A 15,992-nucleotide genomic window follows, 5' to 3' on the forward strand; every position below is an offset into this window, starting at 1 on the left:
CTGCAGGAGGGACTGGTGCATTTCACAAAATAGATGGCATCATGAGGAAGTAAAATTATGTGGATATATTGAAGAAACATCTCAAGACATCAGTCAGGAAGTTAAAGCTTGGTCGAAAATGGGTCTTCCAAATGGACAATGACCCCAAGCATACTTCAAAAGTTGTGGCAAAATGGCTTAAGGACAAGGTATTGAAGGTATTGGAGTGGCCATCACAAAGCCCTGACCTCAATCCTATAGAAAAAGCAAAAGGAACATTTTCGCTCCTCCAACTACTGAGGTAACCCTTAATATGGGTCTTATACATGTGATGTAGCCTATTTGATGTGTGTATGTATACATTTGTGATGTGCTGTACATCAAATCAATTGCATGTGCTCTATTGCTCTGAATTTTCTCTCAATTGATAATATTGGAAGAAAAAGTCAAACAAATTAAAGATCTGTGTGGCTCTCTGAATGATTGTCTGAACTCAAAGTGGCCCCCTTGCAAAAAATAGTGAGTAACACTGGTTTAGACCATTTAATGTGTTTTAATAGTAGATACTGATGTATGTAGGTGAGTGGGTACTGCGTAGGTACATACCTCATCTGGGCTAGGGAGGAGTAGCCGGTGGTCTCCAGCTGTGTTCTCATCTCCTCCAGTTCTTCTTCTATTGCCCTCTTCTGTTCAGCCAGCTGCTTCACCTGTCCCATGGCCCCCTGGGACAGTGCTCCACTCACAGGTCCTCCAGACAGCACCCCCCGCCCACAGGCCATTCCAGAGTTCTGGTCAAGAAAGAGAGGAAAAGAGAGAGTTAGAGAGAGGGGTAACAGAATTACAGTTTCATAACATGAAAAAGGACTTGTTAGTCTGGGTACTGGTCTGCATCTGCTTAAGCTAATCGCTTTGTTATTGTCTTATTTGGCAAGGGAACAATGCAGTGTTGTTGAATACAGAAACAGTCTGGCAACCAGGCTGGAAGATTGTCAACATTAAGCTCTAAAGTACAAGGGGATGAGATAAGTGTTGGAAATCCCATACCTAGGGCAACAACATTGGAACATTGATACTGGAACATTGGTACATTGTGGGAGGCAACCAGTCTGTCTAGAGAGACTACGATGAGAGGCACAAGGCTAGTGTACAATTTAAGATTTAAAGGTAAAAAGTCACATGTACCTTAGTGGAGGCCAGGCTTTTGGCAGTCAGTTTATCCTCATCGTCTTCGATACTGTCTGAGAACTCATCAGTGCTGCCCTGTTCATCATCTCCCTCCTCCTCTTCCTCCGTGCTGAGCTCTGAAAACACAACAGCCAACCGATCAGAACAGACCCTTCCTCGTCCTTCTTTTCTCTCTCTGCCTCCCTTTGTCTCTCAACCTTTCCCCTACCAAGTTTGTCTATATCACACTCTACCACTCTCCCTCTAACTATTTTTCTTCCTCCCTCTTTCTCTACCTCTCTCTCTCCGCCTCTCTTTCCCTGGTCAGAATCAAATGTTATGTCAGGAGTAGACAGCCAAACATACACATTGAGCCCAGCCCAGCCATGGACAGGACAGCCCCTCTGTCTTCTGCCCAACCCTGTAGTGTGTGTGTCTGTTCACTCTGTGCTGGGGATATGGACACACACACTCTCCCTCTCTGTGGCGCTATGAGGCACGAAGTAATAACAACCACAAAGATCTATTTTTAACATTCTGTCATAGAGTGCATGTTCATGCTTTTACACTATGATTTGACAATTAGATGTTCAATGCTTATTTTTCGTTGTTGTAGTTTCACCATATTAAAATGACAATTCAATGACTTAAAATGAGGGACAGACGTAAATGAATCACTAATCACAGGAAATAAATAATAATCTTCAGAAATTACTTTGTCAAAGCTAAAATAGAACCAGGGGTTTACAATGATGGTGAAACATGGAGACATTTGGGGGTTAAGTGGGTTAAAATCTTCCTAGAGGTGACAGGGTTGACGGAGGAACATGTCAAAATGCTGAATTTTGGCACTTTAGCAAGTCTTTGTTCGAATAAAAAATCTGATTTATTGAATTTTCCATTTGGTCTCTATTTAATATAAAACGGCTTTAAAATGTTCAATATTGGTGCACAATTCCTACTTAAAATATCAAAGGGACGCAAAAGGCACCCATTTGGTGGAATGACCCTACTGTGTGCATTCTTTGCATAACAACGCACCTCTGCCTCCGTTTAGACCGAAGATAATGAAATCTTCTATGGAAGAGTCTTATGGGAGAGATTATTCTTGGTAAAACATTTTTTGTTGAACTGCCTATAACTCACTTATAACCCTTGGCATTGTGTATTAGGGTAGGGTGGGTCAAAAGATATAAGGGGGCCGGGGGGAGAGTTGGCTGAGGGACAATGAAGACCAGATCAAGTGTAAGACAAAACTCCTTCACTGCAAGGCTGTTTATTCAGCCTACAGAACAGCAGCACTTGGCCATTTTAGACAAGAGATGGTGTGTCCTACACTATGACAGAGCTATTCGTCTGAAGGAGGTCATACAGGTAACTGCCAAAATAAAGGAAACACCAACATAAAGGGTCTTAGTAGGGCGTTGGGCCACCACGAGCCACCACAACCGCTTCAATGCGCCTTGGAATAGATTCTACAAGTGTCTGGAACTCTATTGGAGGGATGCGACACCATTCTTCCTTGAGAAATTCCGTCATTTGGTGGTTTGTTGATGCTGGTGGTAAACGCTGTCTCAGGTGCCGCTCTAGAATCTCCCATAGGTGTTCAATTGGGTTGAGATCTGGTGATTGAGACAGACACACACCTACACCCTTTAAACCCCCTATGTTCCTTTGAGACCCCTCTTTCAATGTCACTGGGATCTCTTCTTCTAGCAATGGTAGCAAAATAATGGGCAACTGGGAATTTTTATAAACGACCCTAAGCATGATGGGAAGTTCATTGCCTAATTAACTCAGGAACCACACCTGTGTGGAAGCACCTGCTTTCAAAATACTTTGCATCCCTCATTTACTTGTTTTTGATTTATTTTGGCGGTTACCTGTATGTACAATAGAAGCATCTCTCTGAGCACGTTATGAAATGGTATATTCATGTAATTATAGTTGAATGCTATATAATTACATGATATTACAGTTAAATCATGACATATAAACCAATTTTCATTGGATGACATCTCCGTGTCGTCCTTACCAGAGCCTCTGGTGGTGATGGTGAGACACACATGAAGCACACAGATCCAGACCGTGCAGACATGTGATGTGCAAAATTCACAGGAGGCTGTTAAGGGGAAAACGGCTCATAATAATGACCGGAACAGAGCTAATGGACTGGCATCAAACACCTGCAAACCATGTTTGATGTATTTGATACGGTCCACTAATTCCACTCCAGCCATTACCAGGAGCCCGTCCTCCCCAATTAAGGTGCCACCAACCTCCTGTGGTATCTGTATATACCTTATATAATCTATCCTGTTAGATATAATGTTTGGAAATCATTACTAGTGTGAGGCAGAAGGACTGTTTCACATAACATAATCAGTATAGTATATTTTCTTATACCTAAGAGTAAGTGACTTACCTGTGTCAAAGATGTCAATCCACATCACAGTAAACTAGCCATGCAAACATGCTGGGATGCCATGCACGTGGCAGAGAAGTCATAGGTTAACGACAGAGATGGTAGTGTAACTCCCTAAAAACATGAGAGATCTCTTTCTTCTGTGAAAGAAAATGTGTTTTATAAGGATATTCTTAGAATATGTGTGAGCGTGTGTGAGAGCATGCGTGTGTGTGTGTGTGTGTGTGTGTGTGTGTGTGTGTGTGTGTGTGTGGGCAGTAATGTTTAAGAGTGTGTTTTGAACACAGAGACTATGGAGACAGAATGTAGAGACAGAGGTGACTCTTCAGACAGGGATGAGAAAAGCACATGATCACCACTTTCTCTTTCTTTCACCTCAGGGATCAGACAGAACACCCGTTATCTGTTCTCTCTCCTAGTTGGGGGAGAAGGGAGGGTTTGTTGTATTGGATAAGGGGGCAAAAGGGGAGAGGGAATCCAGTCCCCAATTCAAAGAAAAAAATCCTTTGAACAAAAAAAAAAACAGGAAATATTTTATTTACTTTCCATTTCAAAGTACAAAAAAATGTGGGTTTCATCACCCCAAATCTTAATTGAAAATTCCTTCACTAATCCCAAAATCCGTAAAGCTAATCAATCTGGACCAATCGAATCTGGAATGATACTAGGTATAATCTTATTATCATGTCTTTATCACATCGTATGTGATCGCTACAAAGTCTATCAATAAACGCAAGAAATAGGCCTGCAATCTAAGATACCTGGGTTGTGGGGTATCGACGAGGGATAACAAGGTTAACAAATAACTAAGATAAGGATTCTTACTTTGTTAAGAAAACACTATTGACTACTCACCTAGTGGTCCATGCCTCGTCTTTGAGACTAAGAATAACTATGAGCAAATGATAGAATCTTTAAAACCTGTGGAATGGAGATCTGCGGAGGAATTCTAACTACTTGGCCATCCTTTTGATTTCAGCTAATATATCTTGGGCCTGCATACGGTATGTACACAAAGATGGTATTAAATAATAAGATGGATGACTTGAAGACATTTACTGTAAGGCATGAGCTGGACTGTCTACACAACACATCACATTACCGTAAGGCTGGACACATTGACACCGAGAGACACAGTACAATACAAAATAGCATTACAGAACAGCCGCACTGCAAAGCAATACGCAGGCAGGTTGTAAAAACAATACAAACACAACAATTCAAAACACACTCACAGAATATATTAATAATAATAAATAATAAAACATCTGAGTTGCACATTGCCACTTCATACAGTAATTAAAACAACCCCAAAAACGTGTTGGTGGTTAGAACAGGCATCGGTTATTGTGTGGTGTCTGTGTCATCCAAAGAGGAACAAAGTTGCCCATAGTCACTGATCTTAGGCCAGTATTAAGTGTTTGGATGACTAATGGTTAAGGTTAGGATTTAGGTGAATGTAAACTGATCCTAGATCTGCACCTAAGGGCAACTTCTACCTGCAGTGCATTTGTCTGACTCGTTGGTGCAGTGGCTAGACAGAATATCCTGCCGAATTAGTAACAGTGCCCCTGGTAGCCCTGGAGGCCAGTCCCTGCCCGTCCCCACCTCCAAAGTCAGACTGCCTCTTAGCTGCCCTCTCCAGTGCCAGGGCGGTCTTCCGGGTCCTGGCTAGGACCTCCTCCAGCTGCCCTCGGAGTGCCTGAACAGAGTCCAGTTCGGTGTGCAGGGCCCGGGTCTTCTCTGAGCTGCTGAGAGAGGGGCAATGACACCACACACAAACATCCTCAAACACGGATTCTGGTTTTAACAGTTGCTACTAGCCTACTACTGTATGCAGCAATGTGTACTGACACTAGCTTACACTGTCCACAAATGTGTGTATTTGTAGGCACCCAGGTGTGTGTATTTGTAGATGTGTTTATTCTTGGCCTCAGTGAAGGCCTCTGTGGCCATCTCCTACCTGTTTCCTCTGGCCTGGATGTGGCTCAGACTCTGGTATAGCCTCTTCTCTGCCCTCAGAGCATCGTTCAGCCTGTGGTACTCACTGACCAACTGCTCCAATACACTCTGACAGAGAGGTTGGGAAAAGGAAAGGGAGAGTGAGATAAACATTATAAACACACGCTCCACTCAGTAGGCACCAGACCTTAATTGTCATTGTTAATGTTGTAGACAATAAAGAATTTCAGCGGAGAGGGATACCTGGTGGTCAGTGTTGGAGGGCTCCCTGGCTACTACTCCTGGGGCCAGGATCTTAAATCTATCTCCCTGCTTCTGGGCCTGCTCCTGGGCCTGAGCTAGAGCTGAACGCAGGGCTGAAATCTCCAGCTGAGCCTCCTTCTCCTTCTTCCTGACCAGCTGCAGCTCCTCCCGAATGGCCTGTACCTCTTCTGCCCCCTCTGGTGTGGAGAGCTCCATGCTCTCCTTCTGGCTCTGCATCAGACTCTGGGTGGGGAGGAGTAGGAGAGTTAGTGTGTGTGTGTGTGTGTGTGTGTGTGTGTGTGTGTGTGTGTGTGTGTGTGTGTGTGTGTGTGTGTGTTTGTCATCCAGTGTCCCAGAATTCACCTGGATAAAAGCCTCTTTCTCCTTCAGCAGGTCCTGCAGTCGCTCTGCCTCTCCCATTCTCTCCTTCTCCCTCTCCTTCCGGAGCTCACCCATCTCCCGTTCCTGTGACGACAGCTGCCTGCGCAGCTCCTGAAGCTGGCCCGTCCGCTCGTCAATCACTTGAGAGAGCCTATCAGAGCAGTCCTGAGAGAGGAGGTCGGAGGGAGAAAAGAGAGATTCTGAAATCGACTGTCACTTTATATGTTACGTCCATTCTATCATAAATGTTTCCATTTCTATAATAGACTATTGGATTTTTCTTAGTAATGTTGGGCTGAGTACACTGTACAGCTGGCATAAGCTCATCATTCATATTCTCAGAGACAGGTCCTAGATCAGCGGTGTGTGTGTGTGTGTGTGTGTGTGTGTGTGTGTGTGTGGTACCTGTATGTACTGGTCCTTAGTGCTGATGGTGCTGAGCAGATCCTGGACCTGTGCTTGGTGTTCGTGGCTCTGGCGGCTGCGGTCTGACAGCAGTTCCTGAAACAGTTTCTCCTTCAGCGCGAGGCGAGCCTTCAGCTCCTCCACCACCCCACTGGGGCCTGCCTGGACCTTAGCCAGGAGGGCTGCCGTGAGGTCCTACACACACATAGGAGAACACAAAACAAACACACACACACGTCAGTATATCTGTCGTTTTGGGAGGGGTCAGAAATAAGAGCAGGTTTTTCCTCATTGGACTAGTTGGAGGTTGTTAAAGCATTGCAAGTCATTAATATCAGCCAACAATGAAAAACTTCAACAATGGACTAGTGGAGAAACTTGTGTCCTTTGGTTACAAGAACAAACAGAATGCAAACTGGTGGTACAGCCAGTCCTTACTAGTGTGACCTATCTGAGCTGTTGATCTAGCTTAGCGCACGCATGTTTTGTGTATGTGTTTGTATTTGTGCGTATGTGTTTGTATTTGTGCGTATGTGTTTGTATTTGTGTGTTTACCTGTGTCTCCTGGCTGCGTGTCTGCAGGGCAGTCTGTAGCTGGCTGATGAGCGTGTCTCTCTCTCTTAGAGTGCTCTTCTCTCTCTCCTCACTCTGCTGCTGGAGCCACTGCAGGTTCCTGTGAGCTTCTGCTGCCTGCTCCACATCCAGCTCCTTACCCCGCACCAACGCATCCAGACTCTATCACACGCAAATAGTAAAAACATGTCAATGTATATAGATGTACCGTGTGTGAGAGTGGGTGTATGCTCACGGTTGCTCGAGGTATCGTCCTTTAGTGTGTGCGTTTGTACCGTGATGGTCTCCTCGTTGTTGGACAGTATACAGCGCAGTCTCTCCAGGTCTCGCTCCTTCTCTCTAAGGGCCAGCTGTAGTTTCCTCACCTGCTCCTCCCTCTCCTCCAGACCACTGAACTTCTCATCTATAGACCGCTGGACAGAGAAAGAGATCATCAATCGTTATGATTAGTCTGTCTATCTATCTATCTATCTATCTATCTATCTATCTATCTATCTATCTATCTATCTATCTATCTATCTATCTATCTATCTATCTATCTATCTATCTATCTATCTATCTATCTATCTATCTATCTATCTATCTATCTATCTATCTATCTATCTATCTATCCATCTATCTATCTCTTCTTCTATCTATCTATCTATCTATCTATCTATCTATCTATCTACACCCACCCACCCATCCATCCAGTAAGTGTCCTTACCTCCAATGCCCTGTCCCTGTCTCTGATGCGTTCTCTCAGTTTGTCCAGCAGAGCATCTCTGGGTTTGGAGCTGTCTGCTGATTCCAGGAGTTCAGAGTACTCCTACAAAGGGTGAGGGAGATAGGTTCAGTGTGTGTGTGTGTGTGTGTGTGTGTGTGTGTGTGTTGGGGGGGGGTTTATGTCTCTCACCTGTAGCTGCCTCTCCTTGTCCTGAAGGGAGTGTTTGAGCTGGGTGATGTTCTTGTCTCTCTCCTGAACTTCTGTACGTCTCTCCGCCTTACTCTCCTCCAGCTGAGCCTCTTTAGCCCGCAGCTCAAAGCCAGACTGAGCCAGGGCACTGCGCAAGTCCTACAGTGGGACAGAGGATAAGTTACACACACCACCTACATCATTGCTACAGGGGTCCACACACACACACACACACACACACACACACACACACACACACACACACACACACACACACACACACACACACACACACACACACACACACACACACACACACACACACACACACACACACACACGCACCTGGTTGTGTTTGTCGGTGACCTCCCTGTGCTGCAGTGCCTCCTTTAGGTCAGAGTGGAGTCTGTCTTTAGCTCTGCTTAGGTCCTCAGCCTGACTCTGGCTCTTTCTCTGGGCTCTCTGACTGGCCTCCAGCTCCAGACCCAGGGTGAACAGAGAGCTCTGTAACCCCACCAACTCACCCTGAAGCTGGGCTAAACTCGCACCCTCACTGCCCCCCTCTGGAGCCTAGGAGAGAGGACCAAACAATCAAATCCACTGGGGTTAGACTGAGCCGTTGTTGCTCCTAGACGTTACCACTTCACAATAACAGCATCTATCTATCTATCTATCTATCTATCTATCTATCTATCTATCTATCTATCTATCTATCTATCTATCTATCTATCTATCTATCTATCTATCTATCTATCTATCTATCTATCTATCTATCTATCTATCTATCTATCTATCTATCTATCTATCTATCTATCTATCTATCTATCTATCTATCTATCTGTTGGGTTATTATGGCCCTTTATTAACTGGCATGCTGCTGAGTGCTTGTCTGGACCTGTCTGGGGTGTGAGGTCTCACCTCAGTGTGTGTGATCTGGTTGCGGTGGGCCATCTCTCTCAGCTTACACAGTGTGGCGTTCTGCCCCTCAATTAGCTGGTACAGCTCCTCGGCCTGAAGAGGACATAGGGAATATTCTGCAAATCCCTACTGAGTGTGTACTCAAATGTAGTCCCCTGGGCTGCGTCTCAGAACGGTTCTGGGGCAGCAATGTAACCTCAGTGTAGACCACACATACCTCGTTATCCTTGGTACTGACAGAATCGGTCAGGCATTGGATGGTGCGCTCCTGGTTCTGAGCTCCCTGGCGGATGGAACGCAGTTCACACTCCATCTCAATGAGCTTCTCATGCAACTTCTGGAGAGGGAGGGAGGAGGGAGGGAGGGGATGAATAAGTGGCGCGCGCGCGAGACAAAGGGACAAGAAAGTGGCCGTGTGTGTGTTTGTTTGTATGTATGGTATGCGTTTGATGTATAGATGGGTAATGTCTCTCTGTAGCCGTACCGCGTTGTTGGCTTCGCTCTCCTGGCTCTTGGTCTGCAGGGACTGGACCTGCAGCTGGGCCTTCTGCAGCTCACTGACACACTGACCTGCTGCACACTCATACTGGTTCAACTGGCTCTGCTGCTCCTCGATCAGAGTCTGGAACACACACAGGGGTTAACACACACACACACACACATTACAGTCCACATATACCGAATCTCGCTTCGCTCTCAAATGAACACTATGGCAGAGATAGAGACAATAGTTTGGCACAGTATTGCTATCCAACCGCTCTAGCCAGACCTGAGAGACACATCTGTATAAGGAAAAGGAACAATGCACTGAGCTGGGCTGTTGGTGACTGTACTTTCCAAACCAAATGTTCTGTTCACCCATCTTTGTATGCCGTTAAAAGCAGATCCATCCTGCGGATATTCTCTCGAGAGCTCCCTGTGTTTTCCTGTGTATGTTAAGTGCTCTGTGGTGCCCCTAACGTAACTTACGTAACCAGTGTGTCACCATCTCCCTTACAGCACTCACATCCTATATTTATAGGTTTACACTACACTACGGGAGGAAATCCCACAACACACACACACGTAAGTAATATAAATAAGTTAAATCCCTGTTAGAATGGGAACACAGGCTAGATGTATGTGGATTGATATGAGCTGGCAAGATCTTCTTATACTGTAATACATACAGTAGAGGTCCAAAGAGCTACAGTAGACTATAGATACTTACAGGTCCAAGCCAAAAACATACTACATAGCCATAGTCCAGGCCATTTGAGTATCACGGAGAGATACTGCACATGCCATAGAAATAGAATTACTTTGAATTAGAAAGTCCATTCTAGTAATTATATGCCTATGGTACATGCTATAATATAATGACATCCACTAGCCTGGTCTGACATTGCGCGGTAGTATGAGGGTTTGCTGCCTCCGAGGCTTATTGCTGCTGTGAAAATAGGCCAATAGTGGTGCCACTCCACTCCACGTCCCCCCATGCGCTAACCTAGTTTAGTGAACAGGGCTGGGGCTGGCTGAGGCCTGAAATCACATTCACATTTAGGAATGCTCCTAAATCAGACACAGACACTGCCTGAATCTCTGTCCCAGACTATTACCTACTGAGGCTCACAGAGGATCTAGATGATTGTAATTTGAGCGCGCATAGAGCTACAAAGCACCCAATGAACCTTCATTTTATTCCAGAGGATGCTTACATATCTTCTGTATACAGTGTTTGCTCTTCATTTCATGGACCTTGGTTAGACTGCAAGGCAACATGACATGAGGCAGCCTACTCTCTTTTTTGCAGTAATACATTGAGCTTTAAGTACAGAGATACAGCTTTAAGAGTCCGGGATGAAACTTGATTATGGAAAGAGAACCTGGATTTGTCAACACAGTTCTCACCACTCAGCAGATTTCTATAGCAGCCCCAAGGCAAATACCTGCTATTTGCAAGGAATTATCTGAGGATATACACTGAGTATGGAAAACAGTGAGACATCCAGGTGAAAGCTATGATCCCTTATTGATGTCACTTGTTAAAGCCACTTCAAACCAGTGTAGATGAAGAGGAGGAGACAGGTTAAAGAAGGATTTTTAAGCCTTGAGACAATTGAGACATGGATTGTGTATGTGTGCCATTCAGAGGGTGAACGGGCAAGACAAAAAATGTGTCTTTGAACGAGGTACAGTAGTAGGTGCCAGGAGCACCGGTTTTGTGTCAAGAACTGGGGGGGCGCAACTCAATATTAGTAAGGCGTTCCTAATGTTTGGTATACTGTAGATAGATCATACACAGTACCTCAGGTTCTACAGATGTAGGATCTTAATTTGATCACACTGTTGTGACAAATTTAAAACATGTATTGTATTCAAGGTTTATAAAGGCTTCTGAAGTTAGTCATTTCCAGTTTGGAAAATTTCAGACTTGATCTTCCCTTTTGAAAAATGTATTAACCTCTACAAACATTTCCATAAATTATAATTCACATTTCCTGTTGATGCAGGATTATTTTCCTGCTGTAGCAAACTGGCTCAAATGAAGTACCTCTGTACTGTGAAGATGACAATATCATTCTAGGTTTGTTAATGTGCCTCTGTGGTTGGCCAACCATGACAGCACCACTCTCTGAGCACACTCACTCATTTAGTATGGCTGACTGGCCTGAGGGCTCTACATGAGAATCCCTCACTGCTTTTAACACACAGACACACAAACAAAACACACATCTGAAGGATTGTATGATGTGCATTTTAAGCATGTAGACACCTGAGTCACACAATGATCTCACAGACACAGCCCGCACATATACACACATGGATGCAAGTGCTACGGAGCGCACATCCTCTGTGCATCCTCCCTGGAGAGGGAGAGGGGGGAGGGAGAGGTTAAAGTGATGTAGATGGACAGCTGGATTATCCAGCTAACTAGCCCGGAGTGTGGTGAGATCACGGAATGTTCTCACGGTTGGGAGCACTGTGTGCTGAATTCACAGATAACTAACTAACCTTCTGGAATAGTCTCCATATTCTGAGATTTGTATATCTGTAGATGATTAAAATATGCTACAAAAATGTTTGTAGTAAAATAAGGTATCCTATTGAAATAAATACAAAAAATCATTTGATTTCAGTTACTGCTCCAGAAGCTAAAAAATGGGAACTACAGAGCAGTGGTGAACCAATGGCCAGAGCTGACTGGAGAGCTGCAGTGTTATACCTGGTGGGGGCGTGGGGGAGGACACTCATGATACAGATCCTCCCACAGCTCCTCCATCTCAGCCAGGTCCAGACCCCCATCTATCCCTCCATCCAGCCTGATCAGAGGGGCTTCCAGGTCGGGCACATTCAGACCTCCATACAGCAACCCCAAGGCCGGCTCATGGAAGCTCATTCTGGAGCCTCCGCTGCTGGGGCTCTGTCTGTTGAGTACAGGCAGTCTGCTTCCCTTGGGGCTCTGGACTGGCCGGTACACACAGTTCTGGACCAGGCAGAGGGCCAGTGAGAGGCGGGTGGCCGACCTTAGTGGAGTCTCCTCGGAGAGGGAGTCGGAGAACCGATCATCCAGGGGGTCCTGGGGATACTCTAGCCCCTCGTCCCCATCTTGGATTGCAGACAGCTGGGTAGATTCTCCGGCTATGTCCAGGGAGTCTATAGAGGGGCTGGAGCTGGCTCGGCCCACCAGGGTACGGTCGCTGTCCGAAGCCCGGTGCGTAGGGTTGGACCCAGGGATCAGAGTGAGCGAGGAGAGGGTCCCCTCTGGATCTTTCTCCCCTCCTCTTCCTCCTCCACTTGCACGTCCTCCTCCAATCACGCTGACCGAATACCTCGTCGATGGGTCACAGGAAATACTCCGTGCCAACTTCCTGGGTACTTTACACACAGCCTCGTAGTCTGAATCTGCCACTCGCCACGCCGTGCACCCTCGGCACTTCCTGGGTGAACGCGTGACAGTCCCACAGCGCTGTGACCCCACAGCTGTCAACTCTGACGCAGGCCCTGCGCATTGAGGGGGATGCCCATGATGATGATGGTGACCCCCGAACTCTAACCCCTCCTCAGCCCAGGACTCATACAAAGAGTACACCAAGTCCTCCTGGAGCAGGGCACAGTACTTAGCATGGGTCAGACCAGACATGTCCACCATACCATCCCCCTGTACCCTTCCTCCCCCTCCTCCCGTATCCCCAGGCCCAGTAACGGCCCCTCCACCACCGCCTCCATCCTCCCTGTTGGTCTTCCGGTAGAGGCCACCGATGAGGCCCCGTAGCCGGTGTTTCTCCTGGAGCAGCCTCTGCAGCCGTTCAATGGACAGAGCCTCCACCCGGGCAATCACCGTGTCAAACCGATACATGCGGTCCAGTATGAAGGCACACTTAGAGCAGGCGAACTCGCCGCGGCCGTCGCGGATCAGCTCTCGCCCCAGGGCGTGGGACAGGAGCACCTGCAGGTTGAGTTTGGAGGCGGGGTGGAAGATCCATCGCCGTTGGTTACCGCAGAGCTCCCTCGCGCAGATACGACACGCCTCCTTCATTCTGATGTCCAGCATTCCACACACACACAGTCGAGACGGAGGTCATTCACCTAAGCTTGGTGTTTTGTGTGAAGACTTTAGTCTAATGCAGAAAACACCTTTATTTTGTATGATAAACAGGAACCTTTGTATTAAACTTCCATTTTCCTGAAGATGAATGAATGGCGTTCCCATATCCCCAGAGTTCTTCCACTGACGTCACCTCTGATGCTCCTTGGAGGGGTTGAGGTCCCGGTTGCTGTTAAGTGTTGTATAAATAATAAATAACATTTGATTGACAGAGGTGATTGACATGATGCGATGCTGTTATTAGCCCCAGTATGACTGCTCATCCATCAACATCTGTGTATTAAATCATTTATTAAGGTGTGAATATAGGCATATTGCATGTAACAGTCCTCTTTTCTGTTTCTCTCTCTTCAGAAGAGATGCAAAACAAATAGCAGCCATGTGGTTTCAGACAAATAAATACCACTAAAATTCAATATAAACAACAGATAGAGAGTCATTGGAGAAACTCAAATATTGTTACTGTTACGCAGCAAGCAAGAGATGCTCACAAAATACAATCCTCTAGATAGAATGCCATTTTTCTCTCTTCATATTCTGCCAGAGTTGCTGTTTCCATAGGAGTATAAAGACGTTGGATGGATTCTAATAGCATATTTCTTCTTTGAGCAGCAGATGGCAGCCAGCAAATCGTCCAGTATCCTTGGTCACCGATTCTGTTGCATTCCGTAATGGAAATTTTGATGCAATGACTTAAATCCGAAAGGGAAATATAAAGTCACTCTGGTGTTATATTCCCTAAATACACACGAGCCTTTCCTCCTTTCGCTCCCGGTTGTTTCATTTCGCGTTTCCCAACACAAGAAAAACACGCGTACGTTCCGCTGCATCACTTGGTTTGCCTGTCATGGGAGGCTCCCGCTGTCAGGTTGATCATCAACGGTAGACTACCACCGTATCCCTTTAACCAAACACCGGCACTGCTGAGAAATGACACACGAAAGCAATTATCTCGGTAGCGGCAAATCAGGTCCTCCGCAATCCCTTGACATTCATTCTTGATTTATTCTATCAACGGTGAAGATGGCGCGCTTCAGCCCAGCAGTATTGTAGATCCTTTAGGCAGATAATGATGTGGCAACGTTGTAGCACTGGTCAGAACGGCTGCAGCGGCGGAGCGCACCATCTCATGCATTAGGGGTGCTAAAATATCTAACCGTCTATATCAAGATATTAAAAAGTAGTCCTATATGACATGATAATACCGGTTTTACTGTTATATAATAAGAAGTTCATTTAAAGCTAAAATTCGATCAATTTTGTCAATGTTGAATAAAATATTTTGATAATCTACAAAATGTCACCCGGGGTGTTATTAGTTATTTTGGTCCAGTCAACACTAAACTTTGTATTCGCTTCATTGAACAGGTGAAATGCATTAGTGTTTGCATAAACTCTTACACGATGTAAAGCAGTACATATATTTTAAATAATAATAAAAGATAATAACATTATTTTCTCTAAATTTGGTCATAATAACCACAGGTTAGGGCTCCTGAGTGGCGCAGTGGTCTAAGGCACTGTATCTCAGTGTAAAAGGCGTCACTACAGTCCTTGGTTCGAATCCAGGCTGACTCACATCTGGCTGTGATTGGGAGTTCCATAGGGCGGTGGACAATTGGCCCAGCATCACTGGGATAGGCCATCATTGTAAATAGGAATTTGTTCTTAACTCTCTTGCCTAGTTAAATAAAGGTTAAAATAATATACACTGCTCAAAAAAATAAAGGGAACACTTAAACAACACAATGTAACTCCAAGTCAATCACACTTCTGTGAAATCAAACTGTCCACTTAGGAAGCAACACTGATTGACAATAAATTTCACATGCTGTTGTGCAAATGGAATAGAGAAGTGGAAATTATAGGCAATTAGCAAGACACCCCCAATAACGGAGTGGTTCTGCAGGTGGTGACCAAAGACCAGTTCCTATGCTTCCTGGCTGATGTTTTGGTCACTTTTGAATGCTGGCGGTGCTTTCACTCTAGTGGTAGCATGAGACGGAGTCTACAACCCACACAGGTGGCTCAGGTAGTGCAGCTCATCCAGGATGGCACATCAATGCGAGCTGTGGCAAGAAGGTTTGCTGTGTCTGTCAGCGTAGTGTCCAGAGCATGGAGGCGCTACCAGGAGACAGGCCAGTACATCAGGAGACGTGGAGGAGGCCGTAGGAGGGCAACAACCCAGCAGCAGGACCGCTACCTCCGCCTTTGTGCAAGGAGGAGCAGGAGGAGCACTGCCAGAGCCCTGCAAAATGACCTCCAGCAGGCCACAAATGTGCATGTGTCTGCTCAAATGGTCAGAAACAGACTCCATGAGGGTGGTATTAGGGCCCGACGTCCACAGGTGGGGGTTGTGCTTACAGCCCAACACCGTGCAGGACGTTTGGCATTTGCCAGAGAACACCAAGATTGGCAAATTCGCCACTGGCGCCCTGTGCTCTTCACAGATGAAAGCA

The 15,992-nt window shown here is 45.8% G+C and overlaps 1 protein-coding gene across 8 annotated transcripts in view; it reads right to left on the bottom strand.

Annotated features, from left to right (window-relative positions):
- Positions 1-15,992, bottom strand: part of LOC106600560 (myomegalin) — a 79,636-nt gene that overhangs the window by 13,606 nt on the left and 50,038 nt on the right. For 6 of the 8 annotated variants that reach the window (XM_045714886.1, XM_014192013.2, XM_014192018.2 and 3 more), the window contains exons 1-16: positions 12,151-14,609; positions 9,430-9,567; positions 9,163-9,282; positions 8,946-9,038; positions 8,373-8,597; positions 8,028-8,186; positions 7,839-7,940; positions 7,408-7,545; positions 7,115-7,294; positions 6,560-6,754; positions 6,137-6,319; positions 5,774-6,016; positions 5,532-5,638; positions 5,177-5,319; positions 1,162-1,280; positions 586-767 (exon numbers count right to left, since the gene is read on the bottom strand). In XM_045714886.1, the coding sequence (XP_045570842.1) occupies positions 586-767; positions 1,162-1,280; positions 5,177-5,319; positions 5,532-5,638; positions 5,774-6,016; positions 6,137-6,319; positions 6,560-6,754; positions 7,115-7,294; positions 7,408-7,545; positions 7,839-7,940; positions 8,028-8,186; positions 8,373-8,597; positions 8,946-9,038; positions 9,163-9,282; positions 9,430-9,567; positions 12,151-13,479 (3,656 nt within the window). In that variant the 5' untranslated portion in view covers positions 13,480-14,609. Of the gene's footprint in view, positions 1-585; positions 768-1,161; positions 1,281-5,176; positions 5,320-5,531; positions 5,639-5,773; positions 6,017-6,136; positions 6,320-6,559; positions 6,755-7,114; positions 7,295-7,407; positions 7,546-7,838; positions 7,941-8,027; positions 8,187-8,372; positions 8,598-8,945; positions 9,039-9,162; positions 9,283-9,429; positions 9,568-12,150; positions 14,610-15,992 lie in introns of those variants that run through there. The other 2 variants (XM_014192012.2, XM_014192019.2) reach the window with 2 other exon arrangements.

The sequence above is a fragment of the Salmo salar genome, chromosome ssa03, assembly GCF_905237065.1.
Source record: "Salmo salar chromosome ssa03, Ssal_v3.1, whole genome shotgun sequence".
NCBI classification, from domain to species: Eukaryota; Metazoa; Chordata; class Actinopteri; order Salmoniformes; family Salmonidae; genus Salmo; species Salmo salar.